Below are 22,759 nucleotides of genomic sequence, written 5' to 3'. Positions count from 1 at the left end.
TGATTATAGTTACATTTATTCGGGATGAAATAATATTTCCAAGTAACATCAAATAGTAAGAATTCTTTTTCATTTAAATCAAGAAGCCTCATTTATCTAAAAATAAAGAAATCCCTTCATCATTCCTTACACTTACATTATCTTTACTTACGAGTTAGCAATAGACATTTTGATAGAAATGGTAGAGAACTGTTAGAAAAATTATGCAAGATAATAAAATTGTCCTTTTGCACAACTTATTCACCCCCCACGATTTTAATTGCTTTGATTTCTAAAGAGTGACAAGAAAAATCCAGTGCTTCTACAGATGTATTTCTATTTTCAATCCTTGAATATTTTTAACTCATGTCATTTTATATTTATACCAAATAAGTAAGTATATAATAAATACATATTTATTCTCAGTTATCCAGTAGGAAAAAAAAAAAAAAAAAACTACTGAGTAAAATGTATTCAACTAACCTTTTCAATTAGGAATGAAATTACCGAGGGACACCTAGGAGGCTGAGCCGGTTAAGCACCCACCTCTTGATTTTGGCTCATGTCGTGATCTCAGAATTGTGAGGTTGAGCCCCGGGTTGGACTCCACACTGGTCATGAGCCTGCTTACAATTCTCTTTCTCCCTCTCCCCCTTCCCGTGCTGTCTCTCTCTCTCTCTCTTTCTCTAAATGAATGAAATAGGAACATAATGCATCTTAAATTCAGCAATTTTATTTATTATTATTATTTATTTATTTATTTATTTATTTATTTATTTATTTATTTATCTGTTTGTTTGTTTATGAAGGAGGAAGAGAAAAAGAACAAGAGCAGTGGGGGAGGACCAGAGAGAAAAAGGGAGGGAGAAGATGAAATCTTAAGCAGGCTGCATGCCCACCTCGGAGCCCATCTCTGGGCACCATCTCACCCCCCTCAGATCATGACCTGAGTCAAAACCAAGAGTCGGAGGCTTAACTGACTGAGCCACCCAGGACGTCCCTTATACTCTCATTTTAAATGTATCTCATCTCCCAATTTTTAGATGGGATGAAAAATTTAAAAAAGTTGTTATTCTGATGTTACTGTTTTTGATGCCATAACATGTAAGAACAAATAGGATCCTTTAATAGGATCCTTTCTATTCCTTTAAATTTTGCTCAATGCAATAGGATGTAAGTAGAGAGTAGTTTTGTGTGTGTGTGTGTGTGTGTTTTATCTTTTACCAAAATAGCTTGTGCCTTGAGAAGATTTATCAAGTTTCATGACGCTACTCTGAATTCAAAGTGACACAGTGAAATAACATCCTGTCATAGTGCTCATAAACTGAATCCAAGCTGATGTTAAAAAATAAATTAATAAGAATGCTTTTTATTTTTTTTTCATTCTTCTCAGCTCATATAAACCTGGCCATCGCTTTTATCCACTTTGACCCTCCTCAGAAAGAGAGAGGGGAAATAATATAGGGAGGGCAGATGAAGATTTTGGAGACAGAGCAATAATGAGAATATGTGCTTCAGAGGACTTTTAAGTATTTTCATGGATTATTAAATAAATTAAGCAAAGAAAAACTCTGAAAACAAGGAGCACCATATGCTGTTAGCCAAACAATGGAAGTAACTGACATTTAACAAATAACGACATATTCAAGGGAGAATATATGTTTTTGGACTTTCTGAACGCATTAACAACATAATTCCTATGTGACTTTGTTTTACATTTAAAGGCTTTTTTGCAATTTTATGCTGAGATATTGAAGGGAAAGTTTTCAAAACACTAATTAAAAGATCATCCTGGAATTGAAACACTCCTATGGATGTTTACATATTTAATTACACATTTAATTCTTCCAGGAATCCTAAAGTTAAGTGCAAGGTAAACTTTCCCGAGAACTTATAGGATATATGCAGAAATAATTCTATAATACAGTCTCTACCACCCCCCCCCCGAGTAAAAAAATAATAATAATAATAAAATAAAATAAAAAACCCTCTAAAGAATTACAGTCATTTAAATTAATTTTGAGTTTTTCATGGGTTTTATGCAACAGAATACTTCTCTAATTGTTTTATTTTTATGAAATCACACCACCATGTTTACTCACGTCATCTATCTACACATATTTGTTCACCCACACAAAATATAATATATGTGGCAGCTAGGTAGGTAGGTAGGTGTGTGGGTAGATAGGTGATAGGTGATTTTAGAATTCTGTTATGGAAGTGTTCTCATGGAGTATTTTTCTTTTGTAAAGATTTAATAGATGTCCTCCGCAAATTGCAGTTTTCTTTCCCACCAGAGCTGTAGGTTAACAGATAGGGATCGCCTCTGGTGGTTCCTCACTGAGAGATTAAAACAAATTACAGCGCCAAGAACAAATCCATTCAAACGCTCGGGTAACTCGCCAGATGATCAGAATATTTATGAGAATATGTTCTCGCTGTTCCTTTACAATCTAGCCAGAGTCTCACCATTTCTCGCAACCTTGATTACTACGGAAGTCATGGGCCATGGCTCCATCAACAGTTTCTGGGATCAGTTCCATAGCCTTTTAACTAGTCTATTTCTCTCCTCGTTTCCTAGTCCTTAGTCTCCTCAGGAAACCACCTCAGCCCTGTTTCATGGTGGTAAAGGCCACTTAGATCCACAGTCACCCCAGGCTTCTTGCACCAGGATCTAATTCAAGCCCTTGGCCTGGCCTTCAAGGCTCTCCAAGCAGGGCCCTTTCTCTGCATCTTTGACCCATCTCTGGCGAGGGAGCCTTTCATTGGCTGCACTTAGCCCACTGGCCTCCTTGCAGCAACTGCCCCATCTTTGCAGACCATGCATCACTCAGAACCACTACATGGTTCCTTTCTTGCTTCCTTCAGGCCTCTGCTGAAATTCCCCGCTGCCAGAGAAGCCTTCCTTGAACATCCCCACCACGAGAGCCACCACCTCCCCGCACTTGTCTCCCTACACTTTTTACATTTTTTTACATTTCTCAAGCTTGAATTTATCACTGCTCACAGTGCTTTTGGACTTAACAGCTGTCTTCCCCCAACTGAGTGGAGGCTGCTTGAGTAGAGGGAATGGATCTGTCTGGTTTACTGCTCTATTCCCAGAATCCAGAGTGGGCTCTTGGATTTAGTGGCTTCCCCATCAATATCTGTTGAATGAAGGAGTGAAGGTTAGTTATGGACACTGAACTTTATTTAGTTAACAAACTTTATGTCAGCGACGTGGACAATTATTCATCCAGTACAAGAAGAAAATGTATTTTTTATACTGGGAGATGTATTTTTCAGACCGCTTTTCTCCATTAGGTAAATCAGTTTTACTCATGTCATGTCATCATTTCACAGATCTCAATTTTAATCTAGTTAACTAGAAGGAAAATCCTCAAAAAGTTAAATAAAGTAAATGCAGCAAAAACAAACGATGACTGTTTTCGTGAATCTTTCATTAGCTAAAAAGGGAAAAGTCTTGTCTTTACAACTATGGTTAAGATGTATAGTAAATGAATACTTACAAAAAGTTGATTTATGTGACTAAATCACTAGTCTCTTTTTTAAATCATTACTTTCAAATATTAAGTCATTTGATATAAAGACTACAGTTGGCATACCATTCCGTTTTTATATGTGTTAAAAAATAAGTAAGAATGCCACACATTTTCCCAGATTGACACTTACATACTAATTATTTATTGGAAGAGATGATAAATGTGTGCAAATAAAAATGCAAATATAAAACATGCAAATATAAAATATAGTTATAATAACTATAAGTATACATACATATATATAATTCTTAAAATAGTGTATACGCCATATTGACTCTTCTGTATCTCTATTTTACTTTGTAAATTTACTTAATTTCATACTTAAATTTTATGAACTGTTGATAAAATATTTTCTCTTATTTTTCTTATTACTAAGAGAATTCGTATTTGCTCCATTAAATTAACATTTGTAAGTCATTTAAGTATAGTTATCTTTTAAGAAAAAATAAGTGATAAGATTTTATTGACTTGCTACTGAATAGAAAAGAGAAAAAAGGGCAAAACAAGAACTAACAATAAAGAAGTAAAGTTGATAAGAATATGACACATACTTTTCAAAATGGACTTTGAAAATTCAACACAAAAGTATATTTGCTGAATGAGATCACGTGTTTATTTTTTTATTTTTATTTTTTTAAAGATTTTATTTATTTATATATGAGAGACCAGAGAGAGAGAGAGAGGCAGAGACACAGGCAGAGGGAGAAGCAGGCTCCATGCAAAGGGCCCGACATGGGACTTGATCCCGGGTCTCCAGGATCACACCCTGAGCTGAAGGTGGCACTAAACCGCTGAGCCCCCAAGGCAGCCCGAGATCACGTGTTTAAAGTAATTTCTAGAAAAGGTAAAAATTATGTGCAATAGTGGAAAAAAAAGGTGATAAATAATCCAAATGAAAAATGTGTTCTTTTTCAGTGTTATTGTTATAGCCATATATATAATTTCTTTCTTCCAATTCAGAGTTCCTGAGCAAATATGCAAACAGCAGCCCAATTAATGGGAGTGACTGTAAAAATGCTTCTTGTAGGCCAAAATTATCACAATCATTAAACGCGTATGACACACTGCAGTTTGGGCTACATAGAATGTTCCCTGTAGAAGGAGAGGGGACAGCGGTTCTAAATTAACTGAGTTTCACTCTTGCCTGCGCTCCATTATTGAAAATGCCTATAATTTGCTCCCCTGTTATGGAAACAATCGACAGGCCTCGAATATAATTGTAATTTTTCTGTTTCACAGTTGTCTCCTTTTTCTTCACGCCACTACCCAACAAGAGACAGACTATAACTCCTCAAATATTTTGAGTTGTGCTCTTCCCTTCTGCAATTCTCTTCTTTTACCAGTCCATTTACCACTGTCCTTCCCTCCTTCCCTCTCTTTCTCCTTCTCTCTTGTCTCATTCCCTCTCCTCTCATCCTCTTTTTCTTGCCCTCCTCCTCCTCCCACTCCTCCTCCCACTCCTCCTCCTCCTCCTCCCACTCCTCCTCCTCCTCCTCCCACTCCTCTTCCTCCTCCTCCTCCTCCTCCTCCTTCTTCTTCTTCTTCTTCTTCTTCTTCTTCTTCTTCTTCTTCTTCTTCTTCTTCTTCTTCTTCTTCTTCTTTCTTCTCTCTCATCAATCCTCTCTAAAACCCCCTCAAGACCAACATTACTCTTGCTCATCTCTCGCTTTCCTCAGTAGTAAGGGTCGTGGACATAGAGAATCTTCCCCTATGATATAAACTCTCACCAAGTGTGTGAATTCGATATTTATTTTCTCAAAAACGTCATGAGAGGGGCAAGACCAAGCTTGGTGGGGTTTACTTCTACATCTTATTTTTCAGTTAGCCTTTTCTGTTTCAGTTTGTAAGAATAAAAAAAAATTAAATTATAATTAAATTCTGGAAAAAAAATTAATAATGTAATCAAATTAATAGACCTGTTTTAAAAACAAACAAACAAGCATGTATTTATTGAATTGAAGAATACAAGTGCCTGAGGAAGTGAATACTTGGGAGTCACTTTGTCTTTTTTTATTTAAAATACTGTTAGTTGAAGGAAATTAAAATTTTTCTCATTTTCAGCTTTCAGTCATTGTGTTCCCCAATTAATACTGGGTAGTCAACTGTCCAAAACCTCATCTATGTACCTTTTTCAATTTGATGACTCCTTCTTGTGTGTCCTCATCAGTGACGATGTCAAACAAATTTCCCCCGTCTCCTGGAACAATATTGTATTCAATTTCTGCATTTTGTCCAAAATCAGGATCCACGGCTCTTATTCTTCCAATGGCTGAGCCAATAGGAGAAGACTCGGGAACTTTCAGATGGAAGATACCTGACAAGAAATGTATAATTCATGTCGACAGTGGAGTTAGTAAAGTGTATAGTAAGATTACTAGGCTTGAAAAATATACATATATGAAGTAAATCAATTTAGAACATAATAGTGCAAAGTCAAAAAGGAATTTACGTCAAGTTAAGAATTATGATGAAGAGTAATAACTTCACTTCTCACTCCAATAGGTCCTGTTCTAGACTTTTAATTGGAGATTATAAATAGTAAAGTGTGTCAAATTTAAACTACTTTGAGGAAGTATTTTAGATACTAACAGCCTCAAATTGTACCTAATATCAAATGGAGGGACAGGAAAATCTATTTAATTAATTGGTAACAATAACATAGAATTCAAGATACAAGACAGAGACAAAATAAAGATGATTGACAGATATTTATGGAAAATTACAGTTATATTTCCTAATATACAGATATATTATATATTTTCCTTATATATATATATATCCCATACATAGATAGACAGTATTTACCCAGTAAGTATAAACCATTAAGCTAAAAACAGCCTATGAAACAATTGTGTTTGGTTAAAACTTTTAACCTGTAATAGATCTAAGTATTTTATACTATTGACTAATATTCAACTTCTTTTTAGTGTTTAGTAGATTTTTCCTGAGTATCCTATACGGTACTTTTACACACATTTAAAATTAACATATAAAAGTTTTTCCCATTAAAAAAAAAAAAAAAAAGAAATAAGGAATGCTTATTTTATACCACCAGGTGGAGTACCTATATTACTATGATTTTGATACTGAGTCAGAAAAACCTAGAAAAAATCCTATCTATGTAAAATATACTAGACTCCAGAAAATTTATAATATCCTTTAAAAATGAAAATATATACATCTATTAAAGAGTCTTAGAAATTTTGAGTAGAATAATATGAAAAAATAGATAAGCTATCTTACTGATCTGCCATCAAAATAAATACTAATTGATTAAATGGCAGTCTGTTTAAGTCAAAATAAGGATAGGAGGAGTATGGGAGGAAATAAAACTGTGAAGGCAAAACGAAATTTCGAAAATACAAAGTTTAAATTTTGATATCTGATTTCCAGTCTTAATTTCTGTTAATGTATTTTGGATTGTACTTTCCCACAGTTAGAGCAACTAGGGTAATTAATTCGTTTAAAATTTCTGGTTACATTACATAAATTAAATTAGGAAGGCCTTTAATATGATTCTTGAACTGTAAAGTTCATTCATCAAACTATATAACGATATTTCAGCGATTGGCTTCAAGGAACATGAAGAAAAGATAACCACGCCTTGTGGAGATTTTGTCAAATATTTTCCTATTTACTCCGAATTATTTTATAAGTCTTGTAGTTCTTTCACGGTCTCAAAATGTGGTCATTTCATCAGCCCCAGTAGCAGTTAAACCTTGTCATATATCGCTCATGTCCACCCCCCGTAAAAGATATCTACCACTTGCTCATATAATGTTAAAATCACCCTTATTTACATTCAATGGACATGACCTCATTGAGACATCTATTTAACCTAAAAAGAGCTAAATACCTACCTAAATTTGCTTGATTCCCTGTAAAGGAGAAAGTACACGTTTACAGTGATCCAAAATAGTTGTTGGTTAATTTGATAATTAATTAACAGCATATTTGCCTTGAAAGGGGAAAATGTCATATATTTCTAAAAGAACATATTTAAAAGTCTAATAAGTAGATAGATAGATGATAGATAGATAGATAGATAGATAGATAGATAGATAGATAGATGATAGAAAAATCAGAACACAGGCAAATAATAATAATAGCTGTAATAATGGAGTGTTACATATAGACATCACAAAAGAATTCTGGTTAAAGAAGTTACATAAACTGATCAAGCTAGCAACTTTTCACAGGTTAGGATGATGTTTTATAAGATTTCATTCCCTGAACACATCACATAGTGGCTTGTCATAGAGAGATAGATGCTTAAAGTTGGCAGGATTTAAAGTTGGGTTTGGGCTTGAAGCAACCAGAGCAGAGGAGGAATAAAATCATAGGTCAAGGGCAGCCCGGGAGGCTCAGAGGTTTAGCACCTGCCTTCAGCCCAAGGAGTAATCCTGGGGTCCTGGGATCGAGTCCCACATCAGGTTCCCTGCATGGAGCCTGCTTCTCCCTCTGCCTGTGTCTCTGCTCCCCCCCCCCACCCCGTCTCTCATGAATAAATAAATAAAATCTAAAAAAAAAAAAAAAAGAAAAGAAAACGTAGGTCAAAACGTATACACATTATCTACCAGAAAGGGATAGACAAATACCCAAGTGGAATTTGTCTGAGTTCCAATAGCCATGACTGCGTAAGCAGAACTTAAGGTGACGTTTGCAGTCTACTTTCTAGAGAGTGTGAGTTTCACAACAGCCATATCAAACCGTCTTCTGATTAAAGCACTTCTGAGACACTAGCAAATATCATGGTGCCTGAATTCTTGTTTGGCATGGCAAGAAATTACGCAACCTTCATTTAAGGCTATCCTGAACTTCTCACACTTGTTATTCTTCATTTCCCTTTTTTCATTCTCTCTTAATGCCTATTAAGTAGAAGTATCACCTGTCAAATCCATGTCGACACCCTTTGCCTCTTGTCCTGTGACTGTAACAAAAGAAATTGAACAAACGCCAAAAGCCTTGAATCTGTACTAGAATTAGCCATATTCCAAGGTCATGGTACATCAATAGGTGTTAAGAAAGGCCTTAAATTTTTTCTCCCTGATAAAATAGAGTAACAGAGGTCTATGTTGAATAATGTACTGCACATCCTCCTTTAACAGGATATTGAGTTAGGAAATTTAAGATGAAAAAAATTATCAAAGACACAGCTGGCAGACAGATTTGAAAGAGATAGGCATCTGCCTCGTGTAATGGATTTCAAATTTCAAACACGGCCAGCAGTGCAAGGTGGCGATGGTGGTGAGGACTTAGATGGGGAAGGGTTGGATGGAATCTTTGGGAAATCGTGGACATCCAACTGGAAGGGCTTGCACTATTTCTGCTTACTCTCTACTTGCTCCGTTCATTGGGTGTCGATTGAGATTACACATTCACTTTATTAGTTAGATTTTCATTTGAACAATTAGAAATCCAATTAAGAGAATTTAAAGGATCGAGGGAAATCATCTAGCCTGGCATCATCATCAGGAGATTATGGTTAGTGAAAGTCGAAACCATGGCCAGAATTGAGACCCTCCAATATGAGAAGAATCTTTAAATCTGAAAGGTAATCTGAAGGACATCAGATAATGCAGACTACAAATGAGAGTTCCCCTTTTCAGGACAATAGGCCGAGACAGGAGTTTTGTGTTTTATAAAAGAACGTTTTATGAAGCCAATAACAATAAACATGAAGATAGCTATTGCTTGTAGTACGATGTCAATATAAGTTAAATAACCATTTTTTAAAAAGTTCTCAGCGTACGGTATGCCCACAAATTTTATAATGATCTAACAGTGTTGGAAAACTTGTGATAAATGGAAATAGTGCCATTCTTCAAAAAAGACTGACTCAATAGATTCACCAAGATGCCCCACCAAAATTAAGATATAATAGCCATGAAACAGTGATTCACCACTTACATCTTTTCTGTGTATTGCGGTTTTAGTGTACATAAAACACAGATATACAGAGCACTGCGTTTCCTGTTCTTTATATCGCGGGCACATTTTACTAAGGCGGAAGACACATTCATTAAGACAAGCATTTCTAAATCAAATATTGTAGTGAGTAATAAAGTCTACAGACTATGGAACAAGTCAGAGAAACGTTGCATTAGTCATGTCATTTTTTTTAAGGCTCTGTCGGTTTATTTCCAGTGACTTGACATTTTATCATTTCTAGAAACTCGACAGCAATAAAGCTGGGGTCATTCAGATTAATTCAAAACTGAAGCAATCTTCAGCGGTGCCAACGTTGGATGGCTTATGATGTACTATGTAATTACGGTGCCAACATCTACGGGCCCAACTCTTGATGCATATGAAACATCTTAATGGCACTACCTGTACGACACAGATTAAGAAATAAAACAGGTGACAAGAAACTGCTCAGAGTCAATAAGAATATATACTTACATACTTATCAAATATACATGCTGTGCTTAGAAGAAAAAAAAAGTTCCCATGGAAAAGGCGAAAATTGCATGCAGTGAACTAAGTGGAATGACAGTGATCGGATTCTAAATCTTCTTACAGATAAGGCTCCCTATTAGCTCCAAAGGTAAAAGTATCTATTACTTATTGGCCACATGGGTCTCCTCTCAGGAAGCATGTTGTTTTTAAAAAAATATACTTCGATTAGGACCCACACCAGGTTTGTGTGTGTGTCAGCTGGCATTCACTGATATCTAAGGACAAAGGATATACAACATTTTTTTCCTTTTTTTCCTTGAAAAATTTCCAAGTGCTGATGGAAATACCAAGAGAGATATAATTATTTAACAAAGCATAAGTTAATATGCTATAATCTACTGAGAAATAAAAATTAAAGGGCCTGAAAATGATATTAAGTGAATGAATTATATAATCCTATAACATCATTCAGTAATAGGAATGGCAAGTAAAAAGATAGAACAATCCATTCCAGTAGGTTGAAATACATTCTATTTTAGGTTTATTATAATAACTAATGCCACTCAAAACAACGTATAAGAAGTCAACATTCAATAAAAATAAAAATAAAACAAACAAAAAAAGAAGTCAACATTCAACTACACACAGAACTGAGTGTGCCCTAGATGAGGAGTAATTAATTCAGAGGTGTGAATGTGTATTTGAGTAGAGTAGGATACCAAAAATATTGGAAGGTTTAAGTGGACATTATTTCAAATTAATAAGAATGTTAAAGATTTTTAGGAACATGAAAACATAATATTTGAGACCATGTATATAGATAATCGCTTGAAATGCTACATTTATGCTTAAACTTTAGAAAATAAGGTGTATTACCATTAAGTTTTTGATTCGGTGATTCAACTCAAACATTCAAACATTCAAATAGTGATCGCACATGTGTGTGTATGTAATTTACCATCTAATCACATAAAAATAAAATGTTGTGGGACCCCTGGGTGGCTCCGTCAGTGAAGCATCTGCTTTCGGCTCAGGTCATGATCCCAGGGTCCTGGGATGGAGCCCCACATCGGGCTCCCTGCTCAGAGGGGAGTCTGCTTCTCCCTCTGCCCCACCCACCACCCCCCAGCACACACACACACTCTCTCTCAAATAAATAAATAAAATCTCTAAAAAGTAAAATAAAATAAAATGTTGCTTTATCAAGATTTTATTGTTTTAGTTTCTTAAGCAAATATAATAATAGGACACAAAATTATTTCACTCTATCTAAAGAAAATAAAAAAGAAATGGAAGCAAATAATATGTCTGTATGAGTAAAAAGGAGCTTTCTATAAATTATTATCCTGTTATAGCCTCTTCTTAGCTCTGTGACCTGAGACAAAATATTTAATCTTTTTTCCTGATCTGTAAAATTGGAATGATGATGATGATGAGGATGAGGATAATGATGGTGTCACTTATATAATAATTCATGAAGCTCCTAACTAATATCTATTATTACTGGCTGCTTTTCAAATAGTAATTCTGTAGATAATCTCCATATCTGTCTTATACTCTGTTCCTGTAGGAATGGCAGTCGTCAACAGGAAACTGCCAACAGAGGTATGGAGATAAAAGAAAGGGAGGTGGTCGAAAAGTTCTGAAAAGCTATTTTCATTTTAGCTGAAACATTTTCCCCATATCTTTAAACTGAAGGATTCAAGAATAAAAATATCTGGGTGGTTGAAGAACATTTTATGCCTTCTATTTCCTCAAAAGCCTGAAGCTATATTTTCAATACGTCCAAATTAAAGTAATAGAAATACAGTCCACAAGGAAAATCCATCCTGATAACAAAGTTGGATTCAGACTAGAGTTTACTCAAGCATCTAAGCATAGAGTGAATGGAATCTCTCAGTAATGACAGGCACCTCCAGTCCTGCTCATTCTTGGGGTGGGCCTAGGAGGAACCCATTGTTGGAAGTGGCCAGTACTTGGAAGCAGGAACCTTACTGTATTGGCCAGATTACTGCATCTTTTTACAACTTTTATAATTGCTTAGGTTAGACTTCAACCTAACTATGTCCATGAACATGAAATGCCATATACACAATATCCAAGATATTGATGGATTTATAAATTTTATAAAATTCTATAAATTCTATATAATAATAGAAATATTCTTTTCTCAGAGATAGGAGAAATCCGTCCCTCTAAACGTTCTAGTTCTGGGTAGCTATACACAATACAAAAATTTAGGGCTGGATAACGGATTGTCCTTTTCAAATTTCCTTTGGGTAGTAGATTAGTTGTTAAGTCTTCCAATAACTCAGATGATTGATATGTGATTCAACTGCAGATTTTAGTCACTTCCTCCATGGAATGATAAAGAAAACAAACAAACAAAAACTATATTTATGCGGATGGCATTTATTACACAGTGAGGGAGGTTGGTATTAACTAAACAGTCACACGAATGAAGTAGAATTGCTAAGTAACACCAGGCAAGTTACACAATTCTATCTACTTTTTATGGCAGTTAAGCTGAGAATCTGAATTGAGTCAACTGGATGATGTTGGGTCTGTGAAATCAGTTGGTGGGAAACATTCCAAATAGTATAAATAATATGACAAAGCCAAACATTATCATAATCTTCAGCCTTCCTATTTTGTTTATTCAATTACTACTACTATGCTACTTTGGTAACATAAATATATATTAATAGAGAGACAGTAAATATCAACTTTAGTATCAAATATAAATAACTTTAATGTTAGTTAATGTCACTGTATTGATCTTTTTACATCCAGTAATTCATTATCATTGTGCTGTTGCTTTTTTTTTTCTTTCCTCATCCAACAAAACACATTATGTCAAAAAAAAAAAAAAACACATTATGTCCTTTCACTATCATATTAACCGATGGCTTATATGTCTTGCTCATGCTATTGTGGCAATGTGGTAAAACTCAACCCTTGATAATGACAATTGCCCTCTTTCCCAAGCAGGTGCAATTGACTGAGGAAAACCCAAGAGAAGCAGCTAGATAGCACTGTGAATTTTGATTACTAACCTCAAATGCACTTTTAAGATTAGCTGCAAAGCATACAAATTTGCAAAGGTAACTTATTATTATTTGCTAGGAACTCTGTTTTAAACTAATTTATTTTCCACAAATCTCTGCTTTACTTTTTTTATTACAGGTCATCCTCAACTTACAGTGGGGTTGGGTCCCAATAAACCCATTGTAGGGTGAGAATAGTTTAAGTTGAAAATACACCTAACCTACCAGACATCATAGTTTAGCCTCGCCTACCTTAAACATCCTCAGAACACCTACCTTACATTACATCTAACAGAAGGTCTGTTTTATAATGAAGTGTCGACCATCTCACATAATTTGCTGAACACTGTTTTGAAGGTGAAAAGAAAAATCAGAATGGTTGAAAATGCAGCAGTTGCTTATCCCCGTGATCTCACGGCTGACTGGGAGCTGTGGCTCACTGCCTCTCCTCAGCGTCATGAGGCAACATCATACCACGTACAGTGAGCCTGGGAAAAGATCAAATTTCGAACTACAATTTCTACTGAATAGGAGTTGCCGTTACCACTGTAAAGTAAGTTGATCCGTCGTAAGTTGGAGACCATCTCAGTTGGTTACTCTGTCTCATTTCACAGAAAAAAATAGACTCATATCACATAGGAGATAGCTCAGCTCCCTGAACCTTCAAACAATCCCACATCAGTATTACTCTTAATTTGTTTTTTATTTTACTTCATTTATTTATTTATTCATGAGAGACACACACAGAGAGGCAGAGACACAGGCAGAGGGAGAAGCAGGCTCCATGCAGGGAGCCTGATGCGGGACTCGATCCCGGGACTCCAGGATCAGGCCCTGAGCCAAAGGCAGGTGCTCAACTGTTGAGTCACCCAGGTGCCCTAGTATTACTCTTAATTTAAAAAGACAACATGAAAGATGTAATACAAACATGTTTATTTTCTTTGTCTTCCACTGCTCCTTCAGACTTATTTTCAGTGAGGGTAAGTTCTGTCTTTTCTCAAATGAAGCCTACGGTGAGCCAATGTTTCTGTCCACCTTTTAGTAATAGACCATCCCATGTTCACTTTAATTCCCAAACCTTAGTTTTGGAAATTGGAAAGTCCCAATATATCATATTAATGAGATCACCTTTGAGATTCCAATTTAATTGTTTTGAGTTTAGACTTGAACCACAGAATTGTTTAAACTCCCTCATGTTCTACTTCGCAATCACATCAAGAGCCATTGTCTCAAGCTGTCTTTATCTGGGCTTTCCTCGTCTAGCTAATTGAATCTATCTTTATGTTGGCCATTCTTTATATTTTAATTCCAGTCTGTATACATTTTTTGCGTTTCATTCATCCTTGACAAAACATTATTTTTATGCAAAATTTCACCTGGATATCTCCAAGGTATCTCAGCCTTAACATATTCAAAACTGGATTTGTAGACTTGCCATCACCCTAGAAAAGCTGCCCTAGCTTATGTCTCAGTAAATAATATTACCACCCCTCCAAATCCACAAACTGGAATCCCCCTCTTCATAGCAAATTCATTAATATTGTTGATTTTTTTAATTTTTTTTTACCTCCTAAAATCACTTGAATCTAACACGTATTGCCATTTTTCACCACTACCTTCAGTACCAATCCCACAAATTAAAAAGCTCACACAGTTTGTCTGTATCACTACAGTTAATCTGCCAACTGCCATTCCTAGGTCTTCTCTGCCTGTCTTCCCTGGCTGGCACTCTATTTTCTGGTTCTATTGCATGGAAATATGACAGGGTCATTTCTATCATTTTCAGGTAGAAACACAATTTCTTTTATCATTGAGAAGACTGGTGCAAGGACATTATGAAAGTTCAGAAAATCTATGAGTGTCAATACGAAGGAAAGAAAGAACTTAAATGGAGATTACTCTTTAGGTAGAATAGACACATCATCATCATCATCATCATCATCACTATCGTCATAGCAATTATTTGTATGGTGATTTCTATTCCCAGGTATTTTTCTAACCACTTTCCCATTATTAACTAATTTTATCTTCACATTAAGAGTATGAGACAGATACTATTATGATTCCCAGTCAGTAACGTCCCAGTAAATGTTTAACAACCAGATCAGAGTAAGGAGGGAGAAGAGGCATGAGTAAGCCCAGATATTTAGTGTTTCTCAGTTTCTGGGATGAAAGAACTCCCAAAATGCCTGATGTCAGGCCAATGTGATGTCACTGAACAGACTTGGGAGATGTGCACGACTGGCTCTGAAGATCAGTGCCATCAGCTCCACACCACTCTGCTAGCCTACAAATAAAGAAATTTGGGTACATACAACCACTCACTCATAGGCAGTGAGATGAACCAATCAAGTGGCACTTCTGATCGAAAGTCCCTCATTTGGTCTGCCCATCTCACCTGGTTTCACTATCTGAATGTCATGAAAATAGAGACAATATTGGGTTAAATAAGCTTTAAAAATTTCACAAAAAAAAAAAAAAGAATTTATTTATTTATTTATTTATTTGACAGAAAAAGAAAGGGAGCACAAATATCAAGGGGGATAGAGGGAGAGGGAGAAGCAGGACACCTGATATGGGGCTGGGTCTCAGAACCCCTATGAGGAGCTCGCTGGATCCCAGGACCCTGGGATCATGCCTGAGCTGTAGGCACACTCTTACCTGACTGAGCTACCCAGATGCCCCAAGGAATAAGCTCTTTTAAAATGCAAGTAATTCAAACTGTTCTTAATTTCAGCTACACTGATGAATGCAAATCCCAATTAAGAGTCAATTGGGTTTGGATAGACTTGGGGAAAGTTTCTTTTTTCAATGCTTAGAGAGTCAAATCAATGAAGACGTAGAGAAAAGAACAGTAGATGTTAAATGGTTCTCAGATGGGGATGTGTCTCTAAAATTAAAATTACTTGTTTCTGCACCCAAGAAAGGAAGGGACGTTTATTACATCTCTTTCTGTTTTTTCAATGATACCTTCCTTACTACATAGCTTCCAGCTTTCAAGTATCAAATTTTTCAAGTACAATTATTATGTTTAATACTATAGTTCTGCTAATTTATAGATCCAATAAGCACATATCTATATTTCCGTGCAATACTAATTGCACTTTATAACATGACTTTTTTTCAAGAGATTGCACTGGAAATCCCAACCAAACTCATTCTAAATGAACTATGAAACATAATCCACTTGTATTATTCAATGATTGCCAGAATCAAGTGTTTCTGATCCTCAAAAATATGTATTTTTAATATATGTGATCTATATAACCGCTATCCCTATTACATAATACTAAACATGATGGAGATCCTGGCAAGCGTTCACAACATTTCAAGTGCATCAGTAATTTTCCATTGTTCACTCATTTTACAGAGTACATTTAATATTCCCTTAAAACCTCCATTAAATATGTAAGCCTTTCTTTTGTCTCCGTGTATGTAATTTCTGATCCATCTAACAGAACACGGCACACATAATTCTCAGTGATACTGGCCACTAGTTTCACAAAAATGGACAACACTGGAATTTTTGTTACCAATTATAAATAAATTTGACACCTCATAAACTAAGCTTCTGAAAATGTTTGGAGGTTAAATTCACCTGGGAATATTTATTTACCCAAATGTTCTATTTCTTACTGATGCATTTTTGAAACATTATGAAGATAGTCTGGAAAAGTGAAAAACGTTTTTTTTTTTTTTAAGATTTTATCCAAGAGAGACACAGAGGGAGAGGCAGAGACACAGGTAGAGGGAGAAGCAGGCTCCCTGGGGGGAGCCCCCTGTGGGACTCCATCCCAGGACCCCGGGGTCACGACCTAAGCCCAAGATAGATGCTCAACCACTGAGTCACCCAGGTGTCCCTGGGAAAGTGAAATTTGATAAGTTTCTTCCTATATAACATTTTGGGACTTTAGCCAAAATAATTTTTTTTCAATAACATCCAATTCATTAACCTGCAATTATTATCTCTGAATATTGTTCATGTATTTGTGCATCATACATGTAGACAACTGTTTAAATTTCCTGTCATTGCCTTTATTTTAGTCTGGATATTTCTTATGCTTTCATTTTTTTCTCTGTTTTTATTCCTAAATTGTCTCACTGGCCTGCTTCTCCTTACTGAATATAAACTCTATTCCTCATTCTTTCAAGGGTAGCTTAAAGCCATTTTTGCTGAAAAATGTTCTTGTCTTTACACTTCCATTTTTCACAATTCTAGGCATATAATCCCTTAAATAATACATTATGTTTTTGCATCATCTAAATATGTTGGTACACATTTGCTCTCCCACTGACTCTTATTACAGATTTCAGAAATCAATGTGGATATTATTTCCTTCTAAATCCTCTCGGATCTCCTCAGTAATGATCTGGATGCCCATCTTATATATTTATGTGTGATTGTGTGCATAAGTCTATCATTTACTTTATTTCAAGAAGTATAATTGTCCATTAACTTAATCTCCCCATTTTACACAGAGCTGCTTGAGAGACGACATTAAATTTTTAAATCTTTTTTATACAGACAAAAAAAAAAAAAGATGTAGCCCTTTTTGCATATATACTTCAATAAAAGTACCAATCAATGGAACATTATTCATTGAACGCTATAATGTATTGTGTCTGATATCCGTTAACAAACTAGATTTCTTATATACAAAATGTATTTGTCCATGGTTATTGCTTATAGTCTGTTTAACTCTCAGAAAGAAATAGTAAAGTTCAATTTCCTCCCTATATCAATGATAACTAAGACCAATAATAAAGCAAACACGAAACAGAGAAATTTAAACCCTGTGAAATATATGTTGAATTTTGGATGTTTCACCTAGACAGTTAAAGATTATCACCACTGTCGGAAATCTTTGTATTAAAGGTTTGAGGTGGCTGTGTTTAAGTTTCTCCTTATACCTTTATTCCTTCTTATTCTTGAATTTTCTTATATTCAAAATTTAGATAGTCATTTTTTCTTGAATCTTACTAATTTAATCCATGCTTCCGACCTCATTAATTACTTTTATGTTTACATCTCTTAGAAATGTTTCTTCGACTCTGACTTCACTTTCAGTGCCCCTGTATTTCATCCATTTCCTGCTCATCTCCACTCAGTTTCAGCATGTTAACAGGGAGACCACTTTCCTACTTAGAGCATGTCTTCACATGCTCTTCATCTTATTGGTCCTCTGAATCCAATAGGGCACAGAGTCTTTTCCTTTCCTGCTGCTGAAACCTCTCTCAGTTCTGACTCTACTCATCTCTTCCGGACAACTTCCCTGGGTTTGCTCCACATCTACTCTTTACATCAGTCTTCACCAGGTTATCAAAGTTATTTTTCTAACATGCTGATATATGCTATTGCCCCTTGACTGAAAAGCATGCACCTACATATATAAATGCATGTTTGCATTTCAGGGTTGTGCAGTTTCAGACTCCTCTCCCTCTAAGCTGTTAAATCCTTAGGCTACATTTCTTCTCAAATGCTATATTCTTCATAAATATTTTTTCCAATAATTTCAGTTAGATCTATTTATCCTATTCCTAGTCATGCCAATAATTAGTCTGACCATGTTCCTATTTGGGAATTTCACTATAGTTTTATTTATACATTGAAATATTTGTCTTAATAGAATGCATTGTTCGCTGAAAAAAAAGTAGATACCGCATTCAATTTTTATCTCTTAAAAAATCAAGACCAAGTACATATATACATATGTGTGTGTGTGTCTATGATTATATAAAAGTTGCTAGAATTTTTATTTTGGCTATTAATGTGATTTTCATACAATGTAAAAATAACAAACAAGCTTTAAAAAAAAGACTGTGGCAATGATATTAACAATCAAAGCATATACACTTTATTCTGGGCAAAAAGTTTTAAAATAACATTATCATTATAATGCACATGCATCATGAATCTTTACTGTAAAATAATTTACAAACAAGCCAGTGAATATTAGTCTAGATAAGAATCAACCTAGCCTATTAAGGCAGCCTACAGTCCTCCAAATATTTTAATAACATAAGCCTAAGACCTCACATGAAAAAGAATTTTTTACTTGTCCATAAAGGAGAGTTGTGGTAATTTGTCAAGTATTAAGCAACTAGAGACTTCATAAATTAGCTTAATCCCACGACTGTGTTTTAACCAGGCTAAAGTGAAATAAAATAAGAATATTGTATTTAAATAAAAATAGGCATTGCAAATATCCCTGGGTAAAGATAATACTATTTTGGTGGTAGAATTTTTTTAACTTAATTTTGTTTTGATTTGGATAAGATCATTTTATAATCCACTTCCTAAATATTTCTATGGAGGTAGAAATTTTGAAATTGATTTTTTCATGTGTATAAAAGGTATACAATCAGTCTTGAGATTTTTTTTCTGGTGGTAAATTCAACTACAAATGTAGACATGAGCTCTTTCTTGAGCTACTTCTCTCTTCAATCCGTGTTTGGAAATTGATTCCAATCTATTTCCATTGACTGGAAATTCTGATAAAGGGAAAGCAAAAACACAAAGAAATGATACAAAAAGGGCCTGTGACATATTCTTGTTGGAGAGCTGGATACCACAGAGAAATGGAGAGAAGCTTGAAAAGAAAGAAGAGAGAAAAGGGAGGGAGGAGAGGAGAAAAAAAAAAACACTTTTACTGTTGGATACTTCAGTTGTATTATTTTAGTTAATCCTCCCAGAAGCGCCGTATATTATTATTAAGATGTCTGTTTAATTTACTAGCCAAACAGAGCCTCTTTTGAGAGTAAAAGGAATCACTATTTGTAATTAATTTGGGACCTCAAGTGAAAACTGGAACTGTCTCAGGCAAACCAGGATATATGATCCCCCTATTTATTATCTTAATTTGGTGTTGTAAAAAACACGAGACAGTGAGAGGTTATTTAGCTTACTCAAGACCCAGTGAGTTATTGGTAGAGCTGAGCTTTCCATCAGTACCTTCCCCAAAGCCTAGGCTCTCTGTCTTCTACAAATTGGATAAACAGAAATCCTCATGGTCTTGGAGAGAATATCTTCTCAGTTTGATTAGTAGGGAAGTAGATTGAATGCCCCATGTTCACATTCACGGCTTCCGTGAATGGTTCTGGGGTAGGAAGCTTGTCATCTATATTTTTCATAAATGTACATATTTAAAAGTCACAGCTTTAACATGTTCCCCAGTTGCGTTCCTCTCCATCACACATGTAACTTCAAAGTACTCGGCTCCATCTCTTACTCTCTTTCTTTCAGTTTCCCCTTCTAAATGTGTATAAATGAACACCACCTATTCCAAGGGATTGGAGAAGTTAATATGCAGTTTTAATGAGGCCTTTATATAGTACATGTGCAGTAAGTGTTCACTGCGGTCCTCACTAAAATCGTTACCATATTCTGTATAAAGTAGTGCAATTGGACCACCTGGAAAAAACCTTGGAACCAGATAATGTGGTTCTAGCAGGACAATGCAGAAAAGCAAACTGAGGACATGCAGATCGGAAGATTTAATGAATAAGAGGTATGTATGCATTGCAGCCAGAGACCTAGAGATTTTTTTTATTATTTAAATCTGATAAATGCTGTGGTTGGCATCTACTTACTTTTTCTGTCTGGTGGGAGATTGTCACAAAAGAAATTTTTCTCCCAATTTCGACTGTCATGCAATATGAAGTAATCAACTCATTAGCTCTATTTAGCTCTCATTAGCTCTCTTAAGGTGGAGATGGGAATACTTTCTCATTACCTTAGTTACCTATTTAGGAACCTATGAGTTTTATTACATCATAGGCAAAGTCTCAGGTTTAAATTGTGGATTTTATGATCACAAAACATTCAAGCCACCTCTTTGGGATTTTAATTGTAAAAAAAAAATGACTCAAGTGAGCTGGAAAGTGCACAGATTAATATTAACAAATATTTTAAATATTTATAGGGACCAAAAGATATTCATAGGGACCATTGTTTTTAGATATTGCTACTCTTGCCAATAATATGGGTAAGGTTAAGCACAGTATCTTTAATATCATTTCAATTTTAAAATTGATTTCATATGATTCACAGAAAAATTTAAAACTAAAAGATTTCTTAAAGACCTATACATGTTGTAGCTCATAAGCTCAGTTCTTTTGCAAATCAGGTAATGGGGCCAAGGAGTGTCCTGACTGCAATCTGGTGCCTTTTGTCTCGTGGGGAAAGGGACCAAGTAAGTCATCAAGAGCTTTCAGCATCACCTAAAAAAAGATTCATGTTCCCATTAACAGAGTGTGCTATTAATGTGACAATAATAGCAATGAGAAATGATTTTTAAATCGTGGTAATTGTTTTTTATTTGCTTGCATCTGCCTATGTGGAGTCTAGTGACACTCTCCCCTTCTCATTGGAGAAACTGGAGCTCGCATTCACTGAGCTTGCATTCCAACGGGATCCAGCCCTGTGTTAGCCTCAAACACCGGTACCTGGCATCTGTAAGCTCTTTGGGAGACTTCTAAGCAAGAAGTGTGAGTCTAGGAGCGTTTTGTTGTAAAAGACAAAAAATAAATACGTTTTAATATTCAGATTTCACCTGAATACATCTGTAGGCATGGCACTTTGCACGGACAAAAAGGACTCTCATGCAATATGAAGCAATCAACTCATTAGCTCTATTTAATGAATAATGAAATGCCTTCTCAGCACTTGCTGGTTCATCACAGTAAGTAAACCAGCGATTTTCAAATTAGGCTTTGCAGACTACCTATATCAGAATCGACCAGGTGACTTATCGGAGACCCAGATGTCTGGGTCCAAGCTGTGTCACTTGAAACAGAGCTTCCATCACTGGGGCAGAGGAGTCCACAGGATTCTTCAGGCGAATGTGATTTGAGAACTGTTGGGAGCACTGTGGTGAAAACCACTCAGGTCATCATTTGCATGCCTTATCCTCAGGGAATAGTAGTTATCTCTTGCTCGTTTTTGTCAGAGCAGACGAATGACCCATTTGGGAATTAAAGTAGAAGTGTTTATTTCACTTAGTAAAAAAGCTAGTTTTATTATGTCTTGGCTTGCTTCTCAAAAATAGAAATAGAGTCATCAAATGTGATGACTGTTTCTATAGCTTATGCCTACACTCTTTATGAGACCCAGGTAATATAAGTAGGCTCTTCGTGCAATATTTCCTAACTCTTAAAGTTACAATTTTGTTTTTCAGGTTGTTTTAAACATTTCTCCCCGCAAGTGAGGAGTTACACACACACACACACACACACACACACTCACACACAGGAATGTGTATAAAACACTACAACATACATAAATTGTGAATATGGGTCATTTATATAATTGTCACGTATTATGGATGCCACAATATCAAAGGATTCTTTGTCTATTTTTCAATCTTTACATCTGTGGGAGGTAAGGCCCTAAAAGGTTATATATATATATATATATATATATATATATATATATATAGCATCTACATAATCTTGGTAAAAAAGGAATAATATACAAAATATTACTTCTGAAAATTGCATTTTCTCCCTATCCTAGAGACCTCTGGGAAATAAGCCCCTGAGAGCCCAAGACCAGGTAAAATGTTTGTCAGAGAATGCTACAAGAGTCATCTATTTGAAGTTACATAAATACTAGTAAAAATTCAATTGTGAGAATTAAAACGGGTTCTAAAGTTGATACTAAATCAGTACCATCAGCAAATTTGAGAAACATAAGCACACATGAATTTATCTTGACACATTAATATATTATCGCTTTCTTGGGTTACTACTTAAAATCTTCACCTTTTGGGACACCTGTGTGACTCAGTT

The 22,759-nt window shown here is 35.3% G+C and overlaps 1 protein-coding gene across 3 annotated transcripts in view; it reads right to left on the bottom strand.

Moving 5' to 3' along the window:
• The window catches only part of CDH12 (cadherin 12), a 1,036,190-nt gene that overhangs the window by 45,235 nt on the left and 968,196 nt on the right, over positions 1-22,759 (bottom strand). For all 3 annotated transcript variants that reach the window (XM_038535417.1, XM_038535416.1, XM_038535418.1), the window contains one exon: positions 5,648-5,835. In XM_038535417.1, coding sequence (XP_038391345.1) covers positions 5,648-5,835 — 188 coding nt within the window. The remainder of the gene's footprint in view (positions 1-5,647; positions 5,836-22,759) is intronic.

This window comes from Canis lupus, chromosome 4 (genome assembly GCF_011100685.1).
Source record: "Canis lupus familiaris isolate Mischka breed German Shepherd chromosome 4, alternate assembly UU_Cfam_GSD_1.0, whole genome shotgun sequence".
Classification (NCBI taxonomy): domain Eukaryota; kingdom Metazoa; phylum Chordata; class Mammalia; order Carnivora; family Canidae; genus Canis; species Canis lupus.
The sequence above is the reverse complement of the archived record's forward strand: the minus strand, read 5'-3'. Positions and strand labels throughout refer to the sequence as shown.